We start from the raw sequence: 24790 nt of genomic DNA, 5'->3' as shown, positions 1-24790 counted from the left end.
CCCACATATTAACATCAAAAATAGAGCCTAACCGCCTGGAGATCTATAAAATAGAAAAGAATATACAAGAAACTGAGATGCAGTTCCCAGGGCATGGAACTGCTTGGAGAAGATACACTCTAGCCAAATTCACATTGTGCTTCAGCCAGAAAAAAAGGCACAAGAGATAAAGTGGTCTGTAGTATGTGGGAGGCAGAGCTGAGGATGATCAGATGACCTTTCCACTCCCACAGGCCAAGAATCAATGGATGTTCCAAAAGAAAACATTTTGCCAGAGAAGATTTAAGGGATCTTCAGAGAAATAGCAAAGGAAAAGGCAGAAACTTTCTGTATCATTGGTAAACAGCTGTTTCAAACAAACAAATCTCTGTCACTTCACTGGAATAATATCAGCCTGCTGGAATTTGTTCTTTTCCAATTGCTCTGCCCCGTATCTCCAACTCTGCCAAGTTGATGGTTTTTACCAGAGGCAATAAACCAAAAAATTCAATACATTGGAAAATATCTCTTTTTCCCTTGCCATCTCATGCAAAATAAAACATTCAAAGTATAAAAAATGTTTGAGTGTCCTTTTGATGGTACCTATGATGCAATATTTATTCACATTACAAACTGTATAAGGATGATGGGTATCTATTAAACAAGTTCAACATTTAATCACAACACCTATATTGAAAATAATATGCAGAAGACAAATAACTAATTACACAAGTCAAGTTATAAAGTTACAGCCCTAATTCTGCAAGCCTTTATTCACACAGGCTCTTTCTAATATGGGTATCCTGTAATGGGGCTGCTTATGTGAATGCAGGCTGACTTCAACAGTCCCAGATTTTCTGACTCTAATTTTAATCTCCAACTTCTCTGACTTTAATTTTAATCTAAACCTCAGTTTCTGACAGATGCAGTTTATCTGCTGAAGGTACAGTTATCAATGATAACAATGATATCAATTATAACAGTGATAACAATGGTTATCATGATTCATCCTATGCTCCCAGTGCCTTATTCCAGAGTTTAAATAGAGAAAATGGGCTGAAATTCTCTCTAAGAATACCTACACAGAGTGCTTAGTCCACACTTCAGGATAGGAGAGAAAAGATTCACCATTGAAAATATGCAACAAATCCATATTCTGACCATGAGTCATCTGTGGTAAAGGACACCCACCAGCCTCTTGGTCTTAACACCAGTGGTGCTCCAAAGATCCTGGGTGTTTCTAATTGTAACAGGGTGTCATCCCAAAGGTCACTCCCCAGAGAGTCCACATGCAAAAATGCCCTTATTCATATACTTTTGAAATAATATCAGAAATTTCCAGATTTCACAGAAGGCCAAGAAAAAATCATAGGGAACTCAATCAAGTGTCCTGCTGCAAAACCATATTAATTATTTGCATTTTTTGAATGGTCTACTCGCTCCATGTAGAGTTAGGGTATTTATTTTTTCTTTAGTTCTTCAAAGAAAGAAATGCATAAGTACCATAGAAGAGGAAGTGACATTCTTCTATTTAAATTATGCTTGTACCTTCTTTTCCCCCACAAACCAGAGTTTCCCTGATTATATCTGCTAGAACTAACTGAGGACAGCGCCATCACAACATTTAGCAGACAAAAGTGATGAAATTGAACATTAACATGTCTATTGCCAGCAGTACAAAACAGTCATGGAAGAAATGGCATGTTTTCCCTCCTGAAGCGCCTCCCTCCCTCATTTCCCTTTTTCTGCCCGTGACAAATGTGCTACAAATTCGCTTCCATCTTGTGTCACGATGTTGAACTGTCACATGACTGACCTTGGTACACGAGCACTGAATATTCTATAAATGTGCACCACTTCTTACCATAAACAATGACTGTCGTGTTGACGGCCTTGATCGACGGCCCGCTCTTCACGTGGCAGGTGTACTGGCCTTTATCGATATCCCGCACTCTGTCGACAACGAGGATGCTGTAAAAAATGTTGGCCTCTGAATTCTTCTGGTCAATACGCTGCATTACAGAACCTCTTTTCCTTGTCTATAAAAGCCAGAGAAATGAACAAGAAAGAGGTTAATCAAACCAATTTTCATGAATATTAAGATTTTTATTTTTTTGTACTGCCGCCATAACTTAATAAAAACAACCCCAGATGCCTTTTTACGTCACAGACAAGCAAAAAGATGCTTAACATTTCTGGATGGTCAGCAATAAAAATTATAAGCAACCTTATAGGGGAATTCATCCCTGTCTTCACCCAAGCTGTCATTGTATCCAAACCAGTACTTTCCAGGGGAAGAGCTTCCCTTTTGTATAGCCTGTCATATCAACATGCCCAGCTCCCCACTGCCATTGTCCAACACTGCTAAAAATCCCTGAAGCCATAATACAAAGAGCAACACATGGTTTGGTGCCTGGATTCAGTGCCATAGGAAGCAGATATGTAGAAGAAAAGGACATTAACACACGGAGGGGAGAATTCTGGAGACACTAGAGACGGAAAAGGGACTAGATTTGGCAAGGGAATAGCAGGGTGGAACTGAAGATAATGTGACTCTGAGGAGTTATTTCCTGCAACTCCCCCTTAGCATTTGGCCTCAAAGTTTATTTAACCCAGGACATTGTTGATGTCTTATAAACACTGAACACCCTTCAGTTACCATCTAAATAAAAACACAGCACAATTTTACAAGTGTGGTGCCCAGATAGGGCTTGGTAGGGCAGCAAAGAGCAATATAATATATTTGGAGCATTTCTTGTTGCTAAGTTGTTTATTTCTGAGGTGAAAAAATGCCAGGGAAAATGGCTACAGTAAGCAATAAACAATTGCATTAATCTTCCCTATATAATACAATCATAATTTCAGCCTGTGATTAGATACAATGAGTGACATAATAAATGATCTGGACTTGAATCACCAGCATAAATCAAACTGACATGAAAGGAATGGGAGTTGTAAACCTTAAGCTAATGTCAAATTTCTTATCAGTTTTACACGGACTCCCTGGCAGTTATTTTGTAAGTGACAAATGTTTATGAGGATGCTCCCAATGTGGGGGGTGGAGAAGCACATTCAAGATCATTCCTGTCGTTGTCAAAACAAGAGGATTGTTCTTATGACACTTAACAAATGAGATTTTTTGGCTAGCTAAATCAAAATATCTTTTCCAAACATGCTGGAATCAGGTGCCTGACTGTCTGCCAGTCTTTGGAATGAATGTGTTGAGAAGACAGCCTCACTGAAAACTTTTTTGTCACAAGAGAGAGTCCCTGCCTGGGACGGAGTGATAAATTTCTCTCGTTTCACCAGGTTGAAAAGAAGCTCCCAGAGATGAAACAATCCTAGCGTTCGCTCCTGATTATGCAATATAACCAGAGCACATTATGTAAACATGTTTACTCATGAAATTAAGCATCAGAAAGGAAAAAAGAAACCTTAAGAGACATGTCAGCAAGGGTCAAAATGATGGAATGCAAACAACGGCAAGCATTCCAGACCAGAATTCCTCCCGGGATGCTAGATGCAGCATGATCTGTGGGAAACCTCTGGTTCCTTCTTTCCAACCACAGCACTCACCTCTCCAGGGTAAGTCCATGTCATCTGCACTCTGGTGTTCCAGGCTGCAGTGACAGTGCAGTTAATTGCTAGGCTGTCTCCCTTCAGCAGCTTGACAAGACGGGGGGTGCTTAACTGAACATCAAAAATTGTGTTGGCTGCATGTGACAAAGAGGGAGAACAGTTAGCCACGCCAGCAGGGCAGGGTGCGTTCTGAGAGATGGGGACTGGAGAGTGACACCTACTTTCTCTGTGCGTTAGGTACTTGGTGCTGTAGGTGTGCCCACCGACGGTTGTCTCGCAGCTCAGGAGCCCGATGAATTTGTAAGTTGCCTTAGGTATTCTGAAGCCTTGCATGCTGTCCCAGATTAGTGTCTTGCCATCAGGAATTAGGGTTTCTCGTGGAATCTGGAAGTGCCAAACACACATCACAAAAACAACTCATTATCATGTCTACTCTCTAATCAAAGTAGCCCAGTAGAAAAAGGGATGGGGAAAAAAGCCCCCCAAAAAAACCAATGCCAATCAACATGAAAAGGATGGCATTTAATGATGTGGGTTTTTCAAGTCACATTTTCATCACAAAATAGAGGAAAAACCTGTGTGAAGAACGCAAATGCTGCATTTGTTTCCAGGATTTCATTATTTATAACAGGATGTAATTTATGACACAATAGATTGATACTACAATTAGCTTCAGCACTTGGTCTGCTATTCTGTTGGCTCCTGGTTGGCAGCTAAAGTGCTCATCTCCAGGAACCTTTGCAATTAAGTATCCTGGTTTCACCACAGAGAAACAAATACACACTTTTCATTGGAGATGACAAGTAGACTTAATTTGCTGTCATTTTGTGGCTTTAAGAAATTCCTGCCAGGACTCAATTCCATGCATGTCATATTTATTTTGCCTAAAAGAATTAAAAAAACAAACAAAAAACTTATTGCCGTGTGGGGTCAAACTTTGATTTTCTCAGCAGTACAAGTTATCCTTTACATTATGATCCTTTGCATTTTAAGCCCCATTTTAATAAGGTATCAAGAAAACCCTGAAAAAGTAAAGCCTGCCATAGCCATTGAAGCTCAGACAAAACCTCTTGTTTTCAGACCATGCTATTTTGTTATACCTTATTAGTGGAATTAATGCCACCATTTGGATAGCACAGAGAAAAGCCACGAGTACAAAGCCTGGATATGTCTCTACTTTGATAATACCTGTTTTAATGGTAAAAATAAGATATTTTTAAAGATGGCACAGAGCAGAGTTTAAATGAATTACGGTCATAAGGAAAGATCCCTGGATCAACTAAGCACCTTGCAGCCCATCACTTCCCACTCTGCACCAGTCTCACTGTGTCCCTTCATCTCTTTCATCCCCTTTATTTGAGCAGAGGACTCATGTGTTGGACAGGCCTTTCCTTCCTACAAGCAAAGCCAGCATGGGTGGCTGTCAGAGGCTGGGGGAAGCATGAATGTTTGTCTCTTTCCCGTGTGGTACAGCTTCTCTCTACAACCCAGCACCCTCGATGCTGCCTGCTCAGCCCGTGCAGAAAGACACCCTTGAGACCACATCCACTCATCTCGTGTCATTTCCTCCAAAATAGCTAAGTGCATGGTGAATCAAATGTGGAATAAATACAGAGCACAGAATGACGTGGTAGAATTCCTTATCTTTACAAGAGCTGATAAGATGCTATAATAAGCATACAAATCACAGGGAAGTGTCTGTAGCACACACACAAGTAAAGCCCATTACATTACAGCCTGCTGGCTACTATTCAATAATATCTTGGTCCCTATGAGCTCTGTTGACATTCCTGTTCTAAACAAAACAATTTTCAACTTTGGTTTACCTAGTTCATAGTTAATGTTTTCAAGAGCTTTGATTGGATTTATCCTCTTGCTGCTTTGGTGGAAACCAAACTATTTTACTTGAGCATATTTCTGTAGAGGTTTTCATGGAGAAAGTGAAGCCAGAGGGGCAGAGACTTCCCAAACTGGTGTTTCCCAGGGAATGCATTCACTCCACATTCATTACTCACTTGATGTATTACTGATTTTGTATTAGCCTTACTCCAGGAATACAAAAGTAACCAAAACATCCAGAAGACTCCTATTTTGCAACGCATAATTTTGTGAGATGTCTGGGTATCCACTATGCTTACTTATTGTGGAGACAAATCTTTGCCTGCACAGTTTACTCATCTGACATCCCTCAAAAACACTAGAGAAACATCTTTTTAGTAAAATTTTTTAGCAGCTCTGAGATAGAAGTTACACACAGTCACCTGTGAAAGCATAACACAACAGAAATTTACTCAAAGGACAACTTCAGAAAATGGAGGTCTCTGACTAGCAAAAGACCTCTGTGACATAGCTGGTTTCTAACCAGATCTCAAGGGGAAAACCCCAAAATTCTGCAACAAGTCCCTATTGGAGGGTGGAAATACGAGGACTTTGTCTCAAATGAGAAGATGAATGGAGCCTGGGTGCTCAGCCCTTTCTTACCCAACTCTTCTCCATGCTGCTCTCTGCCAGCCCCACGGGCTCAGATTATGTTTCCCACTCTCAGAGAACCACGGCTGTTTTGCTCTGCCCTAAACCAGTTTTCAGACCACCAACTAGAAACATGGTATTGCCATCACCATGCTGATCACTGCATGGATGGTACAAGACAGAGAATCCAAGAATCACACAATAATTTAGGTTGGAAGAGACCTCCAGATGTCATCTGCTCCTGCCCCTGTGCAGAGCAAGGCCAGTGCAGCTCAAGGTCTTCTCAAAAATCTTGGCCATTTGGTCATCAGAGAGAGAAGTAGAAAACCTATGAAGAAACACCGTGCTGTAGCAGTGAGACTTCCGCTGAAGCAGCAGAAGATAAATTCAGCCACAATAATAGCTTTCAGATGGGAACCAACAGTGAGTCAGAGGCATTCAAAGAATCAGCTTGTTGTGATGGCTGCGACAAAGATGGAATTTATTGTCTACATGCTAATCTTGGTGAACCATACCACTGTGGCTCCCAGTGCATTCTTGGCCTTTTACCTTCTTTTTACTTTGTTTCAAATGCAGCTATTTTTGGTATAGGCTGTGCCTCTTTCTTTGCTCAATCTTTGCTGAATGCTTTTGGTACCTGGTGGCATTAACACAGTACAGCCACATACTGTGTATGACTTATGGTCAAGAGTTGTAGTCATACTGTCCCCCACATCTCCAAAGGCAGATTGTATTGGAAAGAGACAACTAAAAATTTACATTAAAATGTACATTAGAGTCTTGAATGTTTGTCTTTCATATTTCCCCTTCCACCAATTTGGGAAGGATCAGGTGGCATAATTAAGAATTCAGATTGTCCGGGTATGTGATTCACAACATCCCTTGGGGTTTTTCCACTTTTTATTCCTTGTACTGAAGATTATTTACTTCTAGTCCTATGAATGTCATTGTTTTTAAGATAGAGAATCCAAAAGGATTCTCAGTAAACAGATGGATTAAATCACTGTAACAAAAGGTGATACTTTCTCCATTTGTCAAGATAAGAGCAAATGAAGAGGTAAGAGAAGTGCACAGCTTACTTCCAGTAAGATTTATCATATTTAATGGATCTTGAATCAGGCTGCCAGAATCATGTTGATAGGAATGATGGTTTCAGAGGCTCTGAATATCTAACTATTAAGCATTAGATCAAAACTATTAATTGATTTCACAGTTTTTCATATGGTAAGGAAAAGGCCATCGGCTGCTGCAGATAAAGGTTATATCAGGACCCAAAGGTTGAATTTGAAATAGGAATTAAAAGCTTCATCCCCATTTCCCAGTCCATGTTTTATTAGCTTCTTGATTTTTGAAGACCCCCATTCTATGTTGTATGTGATTGCCATGCTATAAAATACAACCTGCACAGATGTGCAGCCTGAAAATGACAGCAACACAGTATATGTCTAAAAAGGTTTGACTAAAGTAAAGATGAAGATTGAGTAAAAAAAATAATTTGTAGTGTTGAAGATGGATAATGAACCTTTCCCCATTGGTCCACTAAAACTAAGAAGCAGCACTGTGAAGAAACAAATGCTGGAACCAGTCCTCATGCAAGTGTAGGGAGCCCTTCCAGAAGAGAGAGATTATTAAAAATATTTTGTATTTTTACCTCCTGGCAATATAGAAGGCAGTATCTAAGGACACTAAAGCTGGGATTTTCTTTCCAGTTCCAGAGGACTGCATTATGGGGACACCAACTTCTTCCTTTATCACTGATGGAAAACACAAAATAGCTCTTGCCATTTCTCCAGCACTATTATGCCTGCAGCTGTGGAACGCATTTAACACATCTCTTAATTGCTATGTGAGTAGAACCTTGCTGGAATCTTCATATAAGGGTGTCATAGAAGATAAATAAAGTAAGATATGATGTAATGCATTGTAGCTTACATGCTTCAGGAAATTCTAGGATTAATTGGGGAACGCATTTATTTTTCCTGGAATGCAAAACATGTAAGCAACCAATCCTTTCCTTCAAGACTTGGCTCCTCCTCCTCTTTCCCCTTCTGAGAGTATTACATCTGGTTTTGATGGTGCAAAGCTGTGCCTTACACTACAAGCCCAAGCTAAAGGCAAATTGATATGAAAAACAGAGAGTATTTATGTTTCAATCTTCTCCAAATAAGGAGAATTCTTTTTAATATTCTTTAATGGGAGAAACCTGGCAAGAATTTTCTTAGCTAGAAATCTAATATGCTGAGATTTCAGATGCAACACTACAGTGCCCAATTCCCACTTGACAACACCCCTTCTATTCAAGTGAGAATGCTAAGTCTCTTTTCTATTGCCACACCACACAACCTTGTGCATCTTCCTGCAGGAGAACTGTGCATGTTCCTGCACACATAGGGTAATGTCCTGGGCAGACCACTTTATTTTCTTTGCATTTTGTCCTCTTTCATGGGATTTAAGAGGTGAAAAACAAGCAGCAAAATCTGTATCGATATTAGCAAAGCAGCACTTGAAAGAGTTGATGAAATTTGTGTTTCGCCTAATGCTCTGCAGTCAAAGAATAATCAAAGACTTGTGTTGCACTAGATAAACATCTTACAGTGGTATTGTTTGGCAATTGCATGTTATTCTATAAAGAGATAAACCTCTTTTCCTTTTAACAGTGATGAACTTTCATTGCCACTATGTACATAACTCCCTTTATTAAGAAGTAAATCTTCTTTGCCACCTCTACCTAATTTTTAAGAAAAAAAAAAAGGATAACTTTAAAAAATGTCCCATTCTCTGTCTTGACACCAGGTACTTTACTACATACATATGGTTCAGTTAGCTCTCCACAGTACTCTTAAGGGCACCTAGGAGACAAACATTTTCCCAAAACATGGAAATAACTTTTTTGTTTGTTTGTTTTTAAACTAGTCCCACCACATCAAACTTTGCAGTTTCCCTGCAAAGTTTCCCCACAAAGAAAAGCCATCCCTTGTGTGCTCATATGTAAAAGGAAGCAGCAAAGTCTCTGGTGGGAGTGAGGTAGGGCAAAGGCTTGCAAAGATCCTTGTACAGCCACAGCAAGTCTCCAGGGACTCACCGGCTGTTCCAGAGAACAGAAGAGGAAAAGGGAGGAAGGGCAGGGGAAGAGGTGGGAGGAAATCTCTTCTCTTAACAAGAAATTCCTTCTTGGGCTTGAGAAACCTTTGCCAGTGATGATTTAATAAAGTAGTATGAAAAGTTTAAGTTTCTTTAGAAAATCACCATCCTTTGTAGGAGATTTGATGACGCCCTTCTGTGCAATGCAAAATGAGGACTCCAGGGTTGAAATATTTCTGAACACTGACACCCAGAAACGTTGCATAGGAAATATTAGACTTTGAAATTATTTCAAAAGCATTACAATAGCTGTAAACAAGCTAACAAACAACCAAATACATCATCTACAGTAGCACTTTCAGAGTATGCTTGGATACAGGTACCTTATTTAAAGTAACGGCAGTGTTTGGTGCTGTGACTCTGCATGGAATGATCATTTCTCTTCCTACATCCATGTTTATTATTTTAGGTATATCACTGTGCATCTCTACAAATGGATTGCTTGTATCTGCAAAAGAAGAAAAAGAAAGGTTAATATGTGAAATATTCAGGCAGTGTATAGGAATTCTAATGCTGCATACAGACTTAAAAAACAGACTAGCCCAGTCCATAATGAAAGCTAAGCAATCAATCATCTTCATGATGAAATCAATGAAATCAATCTTCCATTTGCTTTTGTCTAAACATGTTCATCAAACTATTATTAAGTACTTGAAGATATATCTATCATTCAATATCAGTATCAGTATTTTGAAATCTTCTTCAAACGTCAGGACAGTAGAAGCTAATTTTTTCCATTACAGCAACACCTCCACTGCTGAGATATGTGCTTCTTATTTCATTTGTAACTTTTCATCACCAGGAAAAGTAAGTATATGGGAAGTGAGCTGAAATTCACTTATCAGGAACCCCCTACAAAGTACACCTTGCTGCTGTCTGAAAGGAAATTGATAGGAAAAAACCCACTTTGACAGCATCGGGAGAAAGAATCTGCCGTGATTATCCAGCCCTATTTTCATCTCCGAGAATATGGACTAGAGAGAGTTAATTCTTCTCCTCCTTCCCACTGCCACAATACCTATGTGTCTCTTTTTTTATGTGACAAGGTAAATGAAAATGCCAGGAAAACATTAATTCCTCTTGACTCAAAACTAAAGCTTGGCAGAGTAATTTACCGTCCCTTGAACAATCCCTTTAACAAAGGGCATTGTCATAAATAGCTTGCGCTGGGAACAGGGAACATTGCTGTTGCTATTGTTTGGGCCACTTAACAAAGAGGGGCTCAAGCCACGGGCTCTGGCTCTAAATCTTCTTTGCAGGTGCTCAGATCTGAAGGTTCAGTTTGACTCACATCGCAGATAGACTACCTCCAAATTCACATAAGGTTTGGTTTTTAACTCCTAAGAAAAGCGGAACATTAAGATCTTAATTCTGTGCTTATCTACACTTCTAATGTTTTTTCAGGCAAATCCCATTATTTTCACTCAGTCAAAAATCTTAGAAATAACAATGGAAATCTTTCTTGGATAAGAAATTAATAAAGACAGCAAGAACCAATCCCTTAAAAAACCTCAAACTGCAATGACAACTTGGTTCAAGTGTTCTGGCCCCAAACTTCTGCATGTTGGCCTATGTTCCCTGAAATAGTTCTTCAAGTAAGTTACTCTTGCTTGTCTTTCAAAAGTATGATATGCACTTCCCAGGGTCATCACACTGTTCTGCCCTTAGGATCCTCTTTTCTTACTATATGCAATAATATTTTTGTTTGAGAGATCAAACAGGAAGAAAAACAGATTCTGCTCTAATTTATACTGGTGAGAATCCTAAGGCAGAGGATCTCAAATGTACTCCAGGATACAGAATTTTTTTTTTTTCCAAATGTGGTTTGATGAAACTGTTATACAAACTTTCTGAAATGAAACCCACAAAGTATTATTTAATAATAGGTATTAAATGTCCACTGAGATAGTGAAAGGAACTTATGAGTAATAGAGGATGCGTATGTAATAAAAAAATGCCCTGAGGATTTGTTAGGTCGACGTTTCCTCTGCAGTAAGATTCAAGTAAAGACCAAGAATGAACCTGTTTGTAGGACGAGGAAAAGAACCTTTTTTGTTTCAGGGACTGCAGCCACAGAAGAGGTCACCTGCCCCTTAACATCACCAGACAAACTGATTTACTACTCCCCAAAGACTCATTTGTCTTTGTCACAAAATTAAGAGCTCCTGCCCAAAACCAGCAAGCTTTGCAAAGTGGTTTCCTGTACCACAATCTCCAGATCATTGTAAGTGTGAGGAAGAGCTGTTCTGGGGACTGCCGGTGCTATCTGCAGACAGACTGATGCCAATATCAAGGCAGTGGGGGCTGTGCAGCTCAGACCTTGCAGGATTCCCGCCTGTACAAAGGCAGGGACAGGAAAACAGCATAAAACACCATGTTTAGCTTTTCTTTCTTCTTCTTCTTCAGTGGAAATACACATCCATGCCTGGAGAAATCAACAAAGTGCTGTATAAAAGTGGCCCAAGTGCTCTGTCTGCCCTTGGTGGGCTCCAAAGCTCGGTCACAGCCTCTCCCGGTACAGTCCCTGCCGTGTGCGCCAGGGCGTCGCCGTGCCCCCGCTATTCGCGTGCAGAACTCCCATTGACATCACCGGGGACTTCCGCCATGGGCCAGAGGGCAATCGATGGCCCCAAGTGCTCCAAATGTCTTCCTGCTTTTGATTAAAAGAAATACGCATCATGTTTCCTAGCACAGTTTTGTTTTCATAATGAGCATGGAGGCTTTTCCTGATTCCCTTTGATTTTATTCTCCTTCCATCTTAAAGGCCGTAACGGGATTCTCTCGGTGCCTCAAGATCAGAATCTGGTGCAGGCTTTACCAACCTGGATCAGGCAAATCTGAACACACAGCAGAGCCAGGGCAGGTCATGCCACCTTGGCAGGGTTTGCCAGCAACATGGAATTCTTCTGGACCCAAGCAATAGGTTTTCTTGCCTTTTATTTTCCTCTTTCCTTCCCATCACAACCCCAGCTACTGCCATTAGCTCCCACTACATTTCCTCTCAATTTCTTCCTGATGGGAGGTAAATGAACCTTCCCCTCATAGCTGGTTTGTCAGCACATCTGGCATGACTTGATTTCCCACTAGCAGTCTTTTGGGCCAGCTCCTCTCAATTCTATGTTCAGAAAGTCCTAGATGTAAAAGGAGCATCACAGACTGACCTATCTTGAAGATCACATCCAGGTAACACATTCAGCTTCATTGGGATTTGGAATGGGGTTGACCTCGTTTTTATGAATTCTTGATTTTGGTTGTTGGTTTATTTTAGTTTTTCAGAGCTGCCTGTGAGATTAGCAAAATGAAAGCTGGACAGACAGAATATTTACCTACTTTAAAGGTTACTTTAAAAATCAGTTTATTGTATTTTTAAATTATGACCAGAATGAATGACTGTGTGCTGGGTTGACTGTATTCAATATCTCTCAGCTGCAATCAACATGAAACCACAAAGAGCACTCATGAAATCACAAAATCCATGAAGGTCATTTGCTATATTGTTAAAGAGCATAAATAGCAGGTTTTTTGCTAAGCTGGTTGGCAGCCAGATAAAAACTTGATAAGAGACTTAGCACAAGCAATATTATGTCTGGTATCAGTAACCTGTCTAGGCTATTTATGGGGTTTGCACAAACAACTAAATTAGCCAACGCTGAAATGCCAAATTCAGAAAAGATTGAGAGGGTTTTTCTTTTCACAGGCTTCAGCTACTGTTCTTGGGTTTGTTTTGTTTTTAATAATCTGAGCTATGTAAGTCAGAGGACTTACACATACATTTGTAAGAAGAAAAGTCTCTGCAGGAAAATCTAAGCTCCCTGAAACCTCTAAAAGCTTATCCTCTGAAATTCTTCCAAAATACCTACTTATACTTGGCTCATCCTTAAGATTCTTTTCAGGCTAAAAGAGGTGAAACATTTTCATCACATTCACATAATACCCTTTTCCCTCATGCATGTGAAGAGTACCACAGTCTTTACTAAAGAGCTGACAGGCAGACTCCATTGAGGTTCCTGGGCCAATTGCAGCATTCCCTTTCCATTGAAGGGATTAAACCTCCTTAACTTTATTTATCCCAGATAAATTATTGGGGCTGTGCAGAAGTAATTCCAAAAGAATCCTGCACACCAAGAGTCATTCCAGCCTTACTTGCACATCTACAATAGAGACATTTCTCACTGAGCTGGAGCCAAACCTTTAGAGTTGTCCCTGGTGAGAAAAGGGGAATTTTGCAATGGGACTTATCTGACCAGCTTTAGACATCTGCTTTACCATGAGATGAATCATGCCCTAGGAAATGTGTCTGTTGAACCAGCTCATATGCCTAATTTTCTTAAAGAAAAACAATCCCATTTTGTATATCTTATTCTAAAAGAAAGGTAGTTCCACTCTTTCCTCTTCTTACCTGTAAAATAACACTCTTCAAATAAAAAGTATGTCTAAACTTTGCAAGAAAATCTAAGATTTATAATATTCCACTCCCTTTTTGTTTTTCTTTCTTTTACCTGGACTTATATGTTTATTAATTTATATCTTGAGCACATTTAGACACAAAAAAATTCTAATACATTTGTACAACAACTTTTAGGCAAGATTGGTTTGCTTTCCTTTGAGACTAGTTATACCACGCTATCCTCAACACAGGACCATGATGCAAACAAAACACAGTTAAAAATCTTCAGGAAAAATAGTCATATTAGCCAGGAAATCCACGATAGAGCTATTACTACCTTCAGCAAGCAATCCCTAGAAAGGCTAGCGGATGTTAGGAATGCTCCTTCAGATGTATCCCTGCATTGTGACGGCTCACCCTGGAAAGGTGTTTCAGCAGGAGCTATGAGCCTTGGTGAGGGACCAGGACCACGGAGGGGTGAGTGCAGAGCGTTGGACGCTGCCGGAGTGTTGGCACATTCTCCGCTCCACTCGGAGTCCTGTGATACGGAGTCCACCAACACGCAATGACAAAAGCGCGGCAATTATAGGCCATTGACGTCAGCAAGTCCTAGAGGTCTCTGTTTTGTAACAGGAACCTCATTAGAAACTAAAAATGTGTCCGCATACTTGATACAGCTGCAACATAGTTTAATTCCAATGAGTTTCCTCTTCATAACAGAAGCGCTATCATAGTATTGACTCTGACAGTGTAAGCCAAAACCCTACTGCTCATATGTTAAAACTGTGCCAAAAGCAAAGACAAAAAAAAGCACGGGGAGGAAGAGTTTCCCAGGCCTTAGCAGGTTCTTTTATCAGTGCATTATTTGTAAATAAGAAAAAAAAGGAAGAAGATAAATCTCCTTTTCGGTTAGCTCTCAGGGTGTTTTGTCTTACTGATTTTTTTACCTGTTGAATTATTTTGACTTTGATACTTCTGATCTAAAGAGAGCTTTTTGCAGAACTCTTTGGATACCCTCCATGTTCTGCAACAATAGTATCTTTAGGATTACAGGAGTCAATCCATTCAAGCTGGATATTAAATGCATGTCAGTTCTGGGTCTGGATCCAGCTATATGTCAGCAGGAAAACCTCCCAGGGAGATGCCCAGGAAGTTCTAAAACACTCAGAACCTGCAGTATACAACTTTAGTGTTTGAAAACAAACCCAGAATCCCAGATGTTTTGGGATTTCAAAAGCTTACATTTTGAACAATTCCCTTTTAATGATAAAGCCCTTCATTTCAGACTGCTGAACCCAAGACATGTATCAAACCAAATACATACAATTAGTGGGCATGTTTGACCTTCTAGGCATTGGTGAGCACAAGCACTCTCAGGACCTGTACCTTTAAATACACAGCTCTGGTTTGCCTTACCCAGCTTAAACCATCTCAAAGCAAGAAATTTATCCTAAGCTTGTTCTCCAGATTTCTTGAAAAATCAGTGATGAAAGGTACCTACCAGAATCTCCTTTTGCTCTCTGCTAACTATAGAAAGAGAGCAGAAAATTCACCCAGCCCAGAGGTCTGATTTAAAAACATGTCTCATTTTGCAAGGAAAAGTAAGTGACCAGAAGACATACACTGCAGGATTATGAGAAAAGAAAAGGAGAGGGAGAACACCAGCTAAGAAACAGGCTACTGCCCTAGAGCCAAATATAGTTTTGCTTTGAGAAGTATTCTGTTCTCTGCTGCAGCAGAATTTAGATTTTACTCTTGTAAAATTGTATTACAAGCCAAAGGCAGTCTTCATCACAGAAAATAGCAACACTTCAACTCGAATCACAGTTTTTTTAAATTCATGCAAAAAATCTAACTTTTGTATTGTAATGTAATTGAACTTACAAGCTTTTCCTCTGTCATACCATGGGAGCAATTGTTCAAAGGCAAGAAATGATGAGAGTAGAGAATTAAGAGTACTACACATTTTTGAAGAGAGTGAATGAGCTCCAGCAATTGAAAAGTGCCTTGAGACAAAGCAGACAGAAAGAAAAGCCCTTAGTACTGTCCCCAGGGAAATTTACATAGGATTCAGAACAGCCTGCTGGAAATTTGGTGTTTCTTAAATGTCTTTATTCCACCATTATCTCTTTTCAAGCAGAAAATTCCCTGCGCCTCACTGCAATGTATGCAGTGAGCGTTCATTGCAAATCTTTCCTTTTTTACTATTAGGCTGCAGTTCCCTTACAAAACAAAGCTGTGAGCAGTTTTGGGTCCAAGACAGTGGAGAAATTGGCAAGGAGGCTTTGCTTCATTTCAGCTTTTTCCCATGGCTCGTGGGGGAAGTCAGGCCGTCAGTTTTCTTGAGGCAAAGTTGAAGACTCTTAAGAGAATTAATTTCCCTCGCTTAATGTCTCAATTCCTGAGCTGTGTGGGGTCAAGAGTAGCCGAGACACTCTGTGCACTCACTCCCCTCTGCAACTCAGTAGTGACCTCTCCAGCTGAAAGAAGGGTGCTGTCAGGACTAGCTCCTCCAGGGCTAGTCACCAGCCTGCCTCTCCTCGACCCCCAAAAGCAAGACTTCAGAAATGCTTCAAGTCATCCTGGGGCCCGTGGGACTTGCAGTCTTCTCGTTGCCTTATGTCTTGTTTTTGTCTATACCATATTATTTTCTGCTGTAGCATACATTCATCACTGAACCAAAGGACTTAGAGGGTTTATTGTGGTCTGGGCTTTGGGCTTTCTTCTTTTTTTTTTTTTTTTTTAAAAATCCAGTTCATATTCAGTATCACTCCAATTACGGAAATGAAGAACATTTTTAAAACAATAAGTGATGACTTCCTGTACAAACAATATCAACTTTCCTGATTCGGATTCTGTGTTTGTAAATAGCAACTATTTGTTCTCATCTGCAGCATGCTAAGACATGGGAAACAGGCACCTTGGTGATCCACATGGAGCTAATATGGGAAATGGACTGACACAATGTCCTGTCACAGGAAACAATACAAAACTAGGAGGGACCCAAATTTCACAAATGTTTATTTCCTAAACACCCACAAATTAATGCAAAGTAAAACTAAACTCAGGAAAGAGAGGCTTTGTAGAGGATTTTGTTACCTTCGTCTCAACCCCGCTTGAGCTAGGTAATAGAATTTGATGCCTGTTCACAGAAACAGTGACTTATATTAAGAGACAGGTAGAAAAGAGATCGAGATAATGAGATAACACAGAGAAAGAAAATACTTTTTCTATCTCTACACTTATCAGAAATGGTGAGTTTTGGTACTCAGCATCTTGTTTCCTTCGAACTTACTCAACAATTCTTTCTGAAACTGTAAAGTTTTGGAAGACTAATAAACCTTCCTCCAGCTTAGGGAAGAGACACAATTAACACTTTGATGTTAAGAAACTTGTTTTCAATCAAAATGCTTGTCAAATTCAGAAAAATTAACATGCCAGAGAGGTCTAAGGTTGCTACAGGTTTCTTTCTTGAACATTTTACCACTTTTTTGGCAATTAACGTAGGAGGCGCTATAAAATCTAGCCATCTAGATCTAGCAATGGTGACATCAAGACTTATGACTGATTGTCCTTGAAAAGCCAAGAAAATCAAGACACTTAGGCAGCCTTCTTTTAACAATTAGAGGAGACAGAAGGACAGGGATTGGTGTGGGACTGTCCTAAAACAATTTCTGCAATGATGCATTTCTTTCCCATCACCATGTGAATTCTGCAGATAACCTTGGTTTACAATCATCTGATTGAAGGTCCCTTTCAGCTAGCAAGCCACATACAAGTTGGGAAACCATGAAGAGTTAGAAAGACTGGTTGTGTCTCTCATTTGCAAAAATTTAGGATCCAGAAAAATTAACTCATCAGACAGGCAAGAGACCAAGAGAGTGCAAAGGCATCTCTTGTATCGTAAAGTCAGCTCAGCAGAGAGGTCCTTCTTGTGCGCTGAATGGAGAGGCCTCAGACAGGGATGGCATCCAAAGTGGGAGGTTCAAGAAGGTCCCATGATAGGAAACTTGCAAAAGGCATCCAAGGAAATTGTACATTTTCCTAGGCTCTGGCTGTTGGTCACTAAATGAATATCTTATTTTGACTATTCTTCCACAGATGGATCTGTTGTTGGATTTACAGAGAAATTATATGAAAAGAGCTGGGTGGTGAAAACACTCAGCTGCATGTTTCAGATGAAGGAAAGCATGAAATAGCCAAGAGTTCATAATAAAGCACAGTAATGGGGAGAGCTATCTTATTTTCTGTCAGTGTAGTGAGAGATCCACTTCATTCTGCATTTTCACAGTGCCAGTCTCACTCTTCATGTCACAAAATGAAAACAAAGGATAATCCACAGTGATGTGAACTCATTAGATGAAGTAGACCCAGAATTTGGAAAACTTCCAGTTGCACATTCTCTGTAATATGGGCTTTCAAAATCTGTGAGTCCTGAAATACTACAGTAATCTATTAATTTTGCTCTGTAAAGATAAGGAAAAGTTAAGTATTAATTAAATCCCTAATGTGTCTATAATTTGTTCTTATTGTTGTGTCTATTGAATTCAGCTCCTCTCAGAAATGTTTGATTAATACCCTGGAAGGAAACAGGATCAGAAAAAATTTTTTTCTTTTATAGTCTAACTGACCTAATTCCAGTACTTCCCATACATTACACAATACTTGTTTGCTGAACACAACTCTGTGCTTAATTTGATTCAATTTATTCTAGATTTTTTCAATCTGTGTACATGGACTACAGAGGACATTTTTGAATTTGACTTCACATGCAAATAGTAATTTTCTGCAGCATGAGGCAAGTCAATGATCTGGATAGACATCCTTCTGTTCCCTAGAAATCACATCGCATTCAGTCATGTAGGATATGGTTTCTGATACCCATTTCACATATTCACTTGTAGTCTACTTCCATCTGGACTCCTGTTTACTCTAGGCAAGTGGTTGGACTGGGTCTTTTTCTTGCTTCATTTTTTTTCTGAGAGATAAAAGACTACCATTTGTATTTGCAAAAAAAAAAAAAATCTGAGAAAGCAAATTTTATACATTAATGGGTAAACTAACATTTTGCAAGGCTGAAAATGTCATTCAAAACTCAGCCCAGCTAAACTACCTTACTTTTCCACTTTGCTGTATTGAAGCGCAAGTACCAAGAAGTGTTAAAAAAACTTAATCTTACCATTAATAAATACATAGACTGTAGATTCCTTCTTCTTTTTTGCTGGACTTGTTGGGTATTTGCAGCTATAATTTCCAGTGTCACTTGCTTGAGTTCTGCTCAAGGTCAGACTGCTGCAGGACTGCTTCCCATTCCTTCCACAGGCATATTTAATTACTTTCAGCCTTTCGCTATCCTTGCTAAGAGTTTCAGGCAAAGACCATGAATGAACCATTTCCCCCCTGCAAATACAGATAAGGAAGCAGAAACAATTATGTTGGGCTGCAATTATATAGCTCCAGTTCCCAAGCTTTCTTTTTTATTATATCAGGCTATTTATGGGGTTCTCTTTTATCTTGTTTTCCAAAAACAACAACAGAAACAACAAAGAACTATTAAAACAATTGCCATTGAAGTTCACTCCCCACCTTTCCCCACAACATAAGGTTTAATTTTTTTTTCTAATTTCAGTTACAAAAAAAAGAAAGTGTCAGGTGTATGAAGTCCCTGCCAAATTATCATAATCCAATTCAGTTGGTTACCTGCAGGTGAGATTTAAAGTCTGGCCGGCTTGAACAACATGCTGTATGCCATTTATACTCAGCTCAGGAACTTTTAGTTTTGATCCTGAACAAGATCCTAGAAAAAAAAAAAAAAGAAAAAACCCAAAACATTAGCAAAGATAAATAATTCTGCTTCCTGTACACTCACATTTATGCTGTTATACTGGAAAGGAAAAGAAAAGAAAACTGTGCCTCTCTCACCACACATACTCTCTTCCTTTAAGCAAAGCCCTGTTGCCCTGACTCAGGACTGAAATAACCTTTCAGCAGCATTACTCAGGAAAGAAAATGGAATTGGAAGCTATCAGTCAATGACTTTGCTCTCAAATTTTTCACTGAACATACCATGAAGAAACTTTGAGGACCTCATGGCTCCACATCTAACCAAGGAAGCGCGCCCCCAAGCACCATTGGCTGCATTTCCTCAGGAAACACGGACGTGGCAGCCCCTTCAATGGCAAGGGTAAAAGTCAGCCACTCCCATGGCAAGAGCCATGTACTGACTTCTAAGATATCGAAATCCCACTCAAACAACTTGCTGCAAAGCTGGAACTGATATGGAAGGAGTGAAAGAGCATTAAGGATCTTCCCTTCCTGACTGAATGTCACAGCACTGTTACCTATGGTCCCTCGCCAGATGCGAGCTTCCTGTCAATGAAGTAGTGTCAAAAGGTAGAGCTTCACAGTAAGTTTTGAGAACAAGATCAAGATACCTTCCAGACCAGGTTTGCTGCCTATTTAAAGAAGCAAGTATGCTATTGTGGCCAGACCATTCTGGCATGGGTGAAGCCCTTGGTGTCAGTATAGCACAAGGTGGCTCAGGACACTTGAAAACATCCAGGTGGGCTTTGCAAAGGCCAAAATTATCTTTACCCTATAATAAGCTATGGCCACAAAAGCTTTCATGGCAAGCTGACAGAAGAGCATGCCTTAGGGAAGAAGCAGTTCTTGATCCATCCCATTGCCTTTGCACTGACAGCAAAATGTTCCAAAAGCTGGGAACATAATGTAAAAATATTTCGAAACAGTTAAAAGTTGAAAACCAGTTGTAGTCTAATTGGGACACAAGTGTAATTTGTAAAGATTTCAGCGTTGAGAGAGCAACAGCAACTACCCCAAACCACTTTACTCCAAGAGAAAATATTACTTTGTCAACATATGTAAGAAGAATCTCACAGTCAAGGGTAATGCAGATTTTTCTTCTAGAACTCAGTCAAGTACAGTTTTAGCTTAGCTATTTTAAGTTCTTCCAAGAGGTCCCTGCCACAGCCAAGTAAGAACAGCTGTATGCACCAAACAGAGTAGAGATACATGAACCTTACTTGGGGCTACATATCACCCATCAGAAACACTTCCCTCTTTTGTTGACTAGAGAAGGAACTTTTGGACACCAGTTCTTGCTGAGCTTGCTGACTAAAATTTGGGTGTGTAAACACATCCAAGTCAATGGCTGCTCCAAATTCAGGAGCTTTCTTTTCAGCCATGTATATCTTATTTAGATGTGGCTCCAGTAGTTTTCCAATATATTTTATCATCTGTGCCAATTTAAAACAAGATTTAAAGGCTGCACTTGAATATAGATGTAAACAAAATTGTAGCTCACTTGCACAAGCTGCCAGCAAGGGCATAATAACTTTTCAGAATAAAGAGGTCTTCTGGACTGCACCAGAAATAACACCATAGATTTGAATGGTGAGACTGTACATAAACACATAGACTTCCCCTGAGATTTGTCTAGGCAATCATATTTCTAACTACAAATTAATATATTCTGCCAGCTGGTAAGAGGGGAGAAAAATGGTGCAGCAAATCTTTGAAAAAGTAATTGTTACGTTCTATGCATTGCAAGCATGCATTTTTCACACCTGCTTTAGGGATCTCAGCTCTGAAGGGCTCGTTCCCCCAAAGCGCACTCTGTGCTTTTATGGGATAGTCTCCCATAGATGCTTACAGTCCATGAGTCTTCTCATTCACCATTCTGAAACAATGCCTCTGAGGCTAATCACTGAGAAATTGAGATAAGATGTTACAACAGCCTAGGCAGCTTCTTGGAGAGCAATCCAGGCACTCTTGTTGAGAGGGTTTGTCAACATCCTCCAGCTAAACAATCTGAGGCTCTGTGAAACTCCCACATTCCCTCATTTCATTTGCATTCCTCTTGTCATCCCGGAATTGAAGGGTCAGATGCTCTCCCAAGAAGGCAGAGTTTATATCCAGCTTTATGAATCTTGGTTTTCACTTTGGGGGAAACTTGACCTCAAGCTTCCCTGAACTGCTCCTTATTTGAGGCTATGGAAAAGCTGAAAATACACAATAGTGTTTACAAGCAGTTCAGTATGTACGAAAAAATCAGTGATGGTCTGCCAGAGGAAACCATCAGGATCAAAGCACAGCTGCTAGAGCTGCAACACTCAACCTAGTTGCTAGAGAGCAACATGTAGGTTGCTTCCTGTGTAAAACTGGTGGGAAAGTGGAAAAATCCATGTGAGTGTCAGGTGTTGACAACAAGACAGGAGAGCAAGTCTTCAGTGCCTGGTCATGCCTGCGGTGCTGAGCGCTTGGCTTTGCTCAGCACTGGCACTGCACCATGCCCAGGAGCAAAGCCAGTCCTGCAGCACCATGCCCACGTCTGACCCATGCTGAGACCAGGAGACCAGCCCTGGGAATGTGTGTGGGCTGCTGCTGTTTTCAAAGTCTGCCAAAGGTGACTAGCAAGAAACCATCATAAATGTTACAAGGTTTTTCTCTTCGTAACTTCACAGTGATATAAACAAAGATGCGAAAACCTTAATATCTATCTTAAATGAAGCACACAAAAGAAGGCAGTCTGGAAGCCTGTCAGATCTGCTTCAGTTATTAAAATCAAAGAGAAAACGTAACAAAACCACCTACCTTTTCACCCCATCTTGTAGGCAAAAAAGAAACGCAAATGTACTGGACATATACTCAAGCTTTTGCCCTTTTACACATTTTACACATATCTAAAAGACAGCACAGTATTTATTAATACTGTGTGTGGGATATTAAGGAGTGCTTACTGTTTGTCTAACTCTGCTCCCATTGACAAAAGCCAGCATCTCATCATTGATTTTAACTACATTTTCGAAACTTAACTCCAGTAGTTAATCATATTAACATTCAAGACTTAATGTCAGTGTATTTGGGAAGAGATACAAGCCTGGTTATATATTCATTTATTTAGTTTTTCACTGGCAAAAAGCTGAGGTGTTACTTCAAGCCAATGTTGTTGTTTTTACAAGTATGGGAGACAATGCTTTTACCAGCAAGATGCTATGTCTTGAAGAAAAATAGCTTTATTTGACATCCTATCTATTCATGGGTCATTAGCTTCCTTACGTTTTTAAATGCTTCAAAACTGATGCAGAGTACAAATGCAATAGAGTTTGACGTGTTTACCAGGAAAGAAAAAGGAAGGAGAATAGCAGGGAAATTCCTAGTGTCAATATTTAGAAGCAGATTATGCCTTCTATGTACCTTCTGTGGGCATTTTACTTGACACTGTCTTTTCTGAAGGGTCATGGCTCAACAGGACACATTCACTTATCATTGTGCCTGTCACTAAGCGACCATCAGCAGCCTACCCTCACACTGACCTACATTGAGGGGTGCAACTTCTTTTCATGTGACAACAAGAGAACTAATTAATCCTGATAACTCAGGAATCTCCTCCCATGGGGAAAGGGGTGATTTTTTCGGACATGTTTTATTTGTTATGGAAGGCTTATTAGATACATGTGAAAGTCAGTCGATGGGGTTGCTTAATTAATGAGCAAACATTAATTTAGATTGAAAAAGCTAGCCATTCTTAGTAAAGTAAGGGAAGGATAAAGATTTTTTTTTTTTTAATGAAAGCAGAGAGAAATCTGTTATTTGCAAGGGGAAAAAAAGGAAGTTTTTTCAATTAACTTCTGCCCCTCAAAAAAATCTGATCCTCTTCCCAATTAACTAAATAAAAATTTGAACTGTCTGATAACCAAAAAACTCTCTGACCACAAGTTGTGAAAAAAGATAAAATAAATGAACATACATATATTTTTTCAATATGATATGTGTCCAGTCCTACAGACAAATGAGTAACCATATACACATGATGAACCTTCCACTGATTTCTGCTAAATCTTGGTTGCTCTTAAAAATTATAGATTTTCTGAACTCAAAAATGGGAGCATGGCCTGGGTTATTATTCCCATTCCAATTTTCCTAGTTTTCACCTTTAGATTTCTTTTCATACAGAGAGAATTTCTGCTACCTTTGACTAAAGAAAGGAAATCAAAAAGCTAGCTTTAAGACTTAGTTAAAAAAAATTACAATATTAGAAGTTATTATAAATTTCCTTGAAGTTAACAGGTTTGATGACTTTCTAACATATTTCCCATATTTTGGGGCTGTGACTGTCTTCCAGCCACTCCTGTCATCCTCAACATGTTGACTAATCTTTTTTTCACCTGCACAATGAGAGGTTAAGGAGAATGATCAGTTTATCTTTGCAACTTCAGTGTGTACAAAGAATCTGACCTTCTGGGTTTAAAGTGCCATCTGTGGGCAATAAAGTTATCAATCAGGAAGTAATTGTTTCAATCACTGTTGGAGTTTCACGTGTTTTACCCCTCGTGAAACATAACTGAGCCTTTGAGGGTTTTACCGTCAAACAGTTTCCTCCCCATCCGAACGTTCAGCAAAAATGTACTTTGTAGAGGACACTCCTGCACTGGAAGGAGAGGGCAGGTTATTTCATAGCAGGGTCTCCACCTCTCTGTGCTGCTTAGAACATTGGTCATTCAGTTCAGATGCAGCCCAGGAATTTAGTCTTGCGTATGAGCACTTCCCTATGAGTCATTCCACTGAAGGGAACGGGAATACCCACATGCGTACAACTAATAAGCAACTGCAGAATCCAGACAAAGCGTAAAGGAACACGGTAGTACCCAGAGGGTCAAACTTCAATGCATTTCCAGTGAAAATGAGCTGACTCTGACCTGCAGCAGCACCTTAACCAGAACACGGCCACTAGGTAACTTCAAATGGAGTATATGGCTTTATTCCATTTTGTAAGAAAACCTGGGCTATCAATAGGGGTTTTTTTTATTTCAGAGTTATTCATGACAAGCTATTGTATTACCATCTCTTTAAAAGGTTCTTTCATCCATTCTGTAAGTAAATATATTTCTTTTTGGTCAAGCAGTTGTACCTATCCGTCGCAATTGCAATTACATCATTACACCAATTCACTCTATTAAAGAAGAAAAGGGTGTATATAGAGAAAAAAACCTCATGGTCAACTCTTAAGAGACATTTAAAGTTTCAATTTACATCTGACCATATGAAGAAGTCTTGACCAAAAGGTCCTTTTAGTTAATCAACACTGAGATTCTCTTCAGCACTAATACTTGCTTTTATAAAGACAGGAGAAATTTTAGGGAAAGTTGTCTCAAAACTTCCATGGTCAATGGAAAAGAAGATTTTGTTTTCCTGTTCTTTGTGTAACTGTCTGGC

General features: G+C 39.6%; 1 protein-coding gene across 1 annotated transcript in view; it reads right to left on the bottom strand.

The window, feature by feature from the left end:
- The window catches only part of FLT1 (fms related receptor tyrosine kinase 1), a 108621-nt gene that overhangs the window by 73958 nt on the left and 9873 nt on the right, over window positions 1-24790 (bottom strand). The window contains exons 2-7 of the mRNA XM_086881684.1: window positions 19256-19352; window positions 18735-18955; window positions 9492-9616; window positions 3780-3942; window positions 3556-3692; window positions 1844-2018 (exon numbers count right to left, since the gene is read on the bottom strand). Of these exons, the coding sequence (XP_086737810.1) occupies window positions 1844-2018; window positions 3556-3692; window positions 3780-3942; window positions 9492-9616; window positions 18735-18955; window positions 19256-19352 (918 nt within the window). The remainder of the gene's footprint in view (window positions 1-1843; window positions 2019-3555; window positions 3693-3779; window positions 3943-9491; window positions 9617-18734; window positions 18956-19255; window positions 19353-24790) is intronic.

Source organism: Cyanistes caeruleus, chromosome 3, assembly GCF_971803275.1.
Source record: "Cyanistes caeruleus chromosome 3, bCyaCae1.hap1.1, whole genome shotgun sequence".
In the NCBI taxonomy this organism is placed as follows: Eukaryota; Metazoa; Chordata; class Aves; order Passeriformes; family Paridae; genus Cyanistes; species Cyanistes caeruleus.
This window is presented reverse-complemented; position numbering and strand designations above follow the sequence as displayed.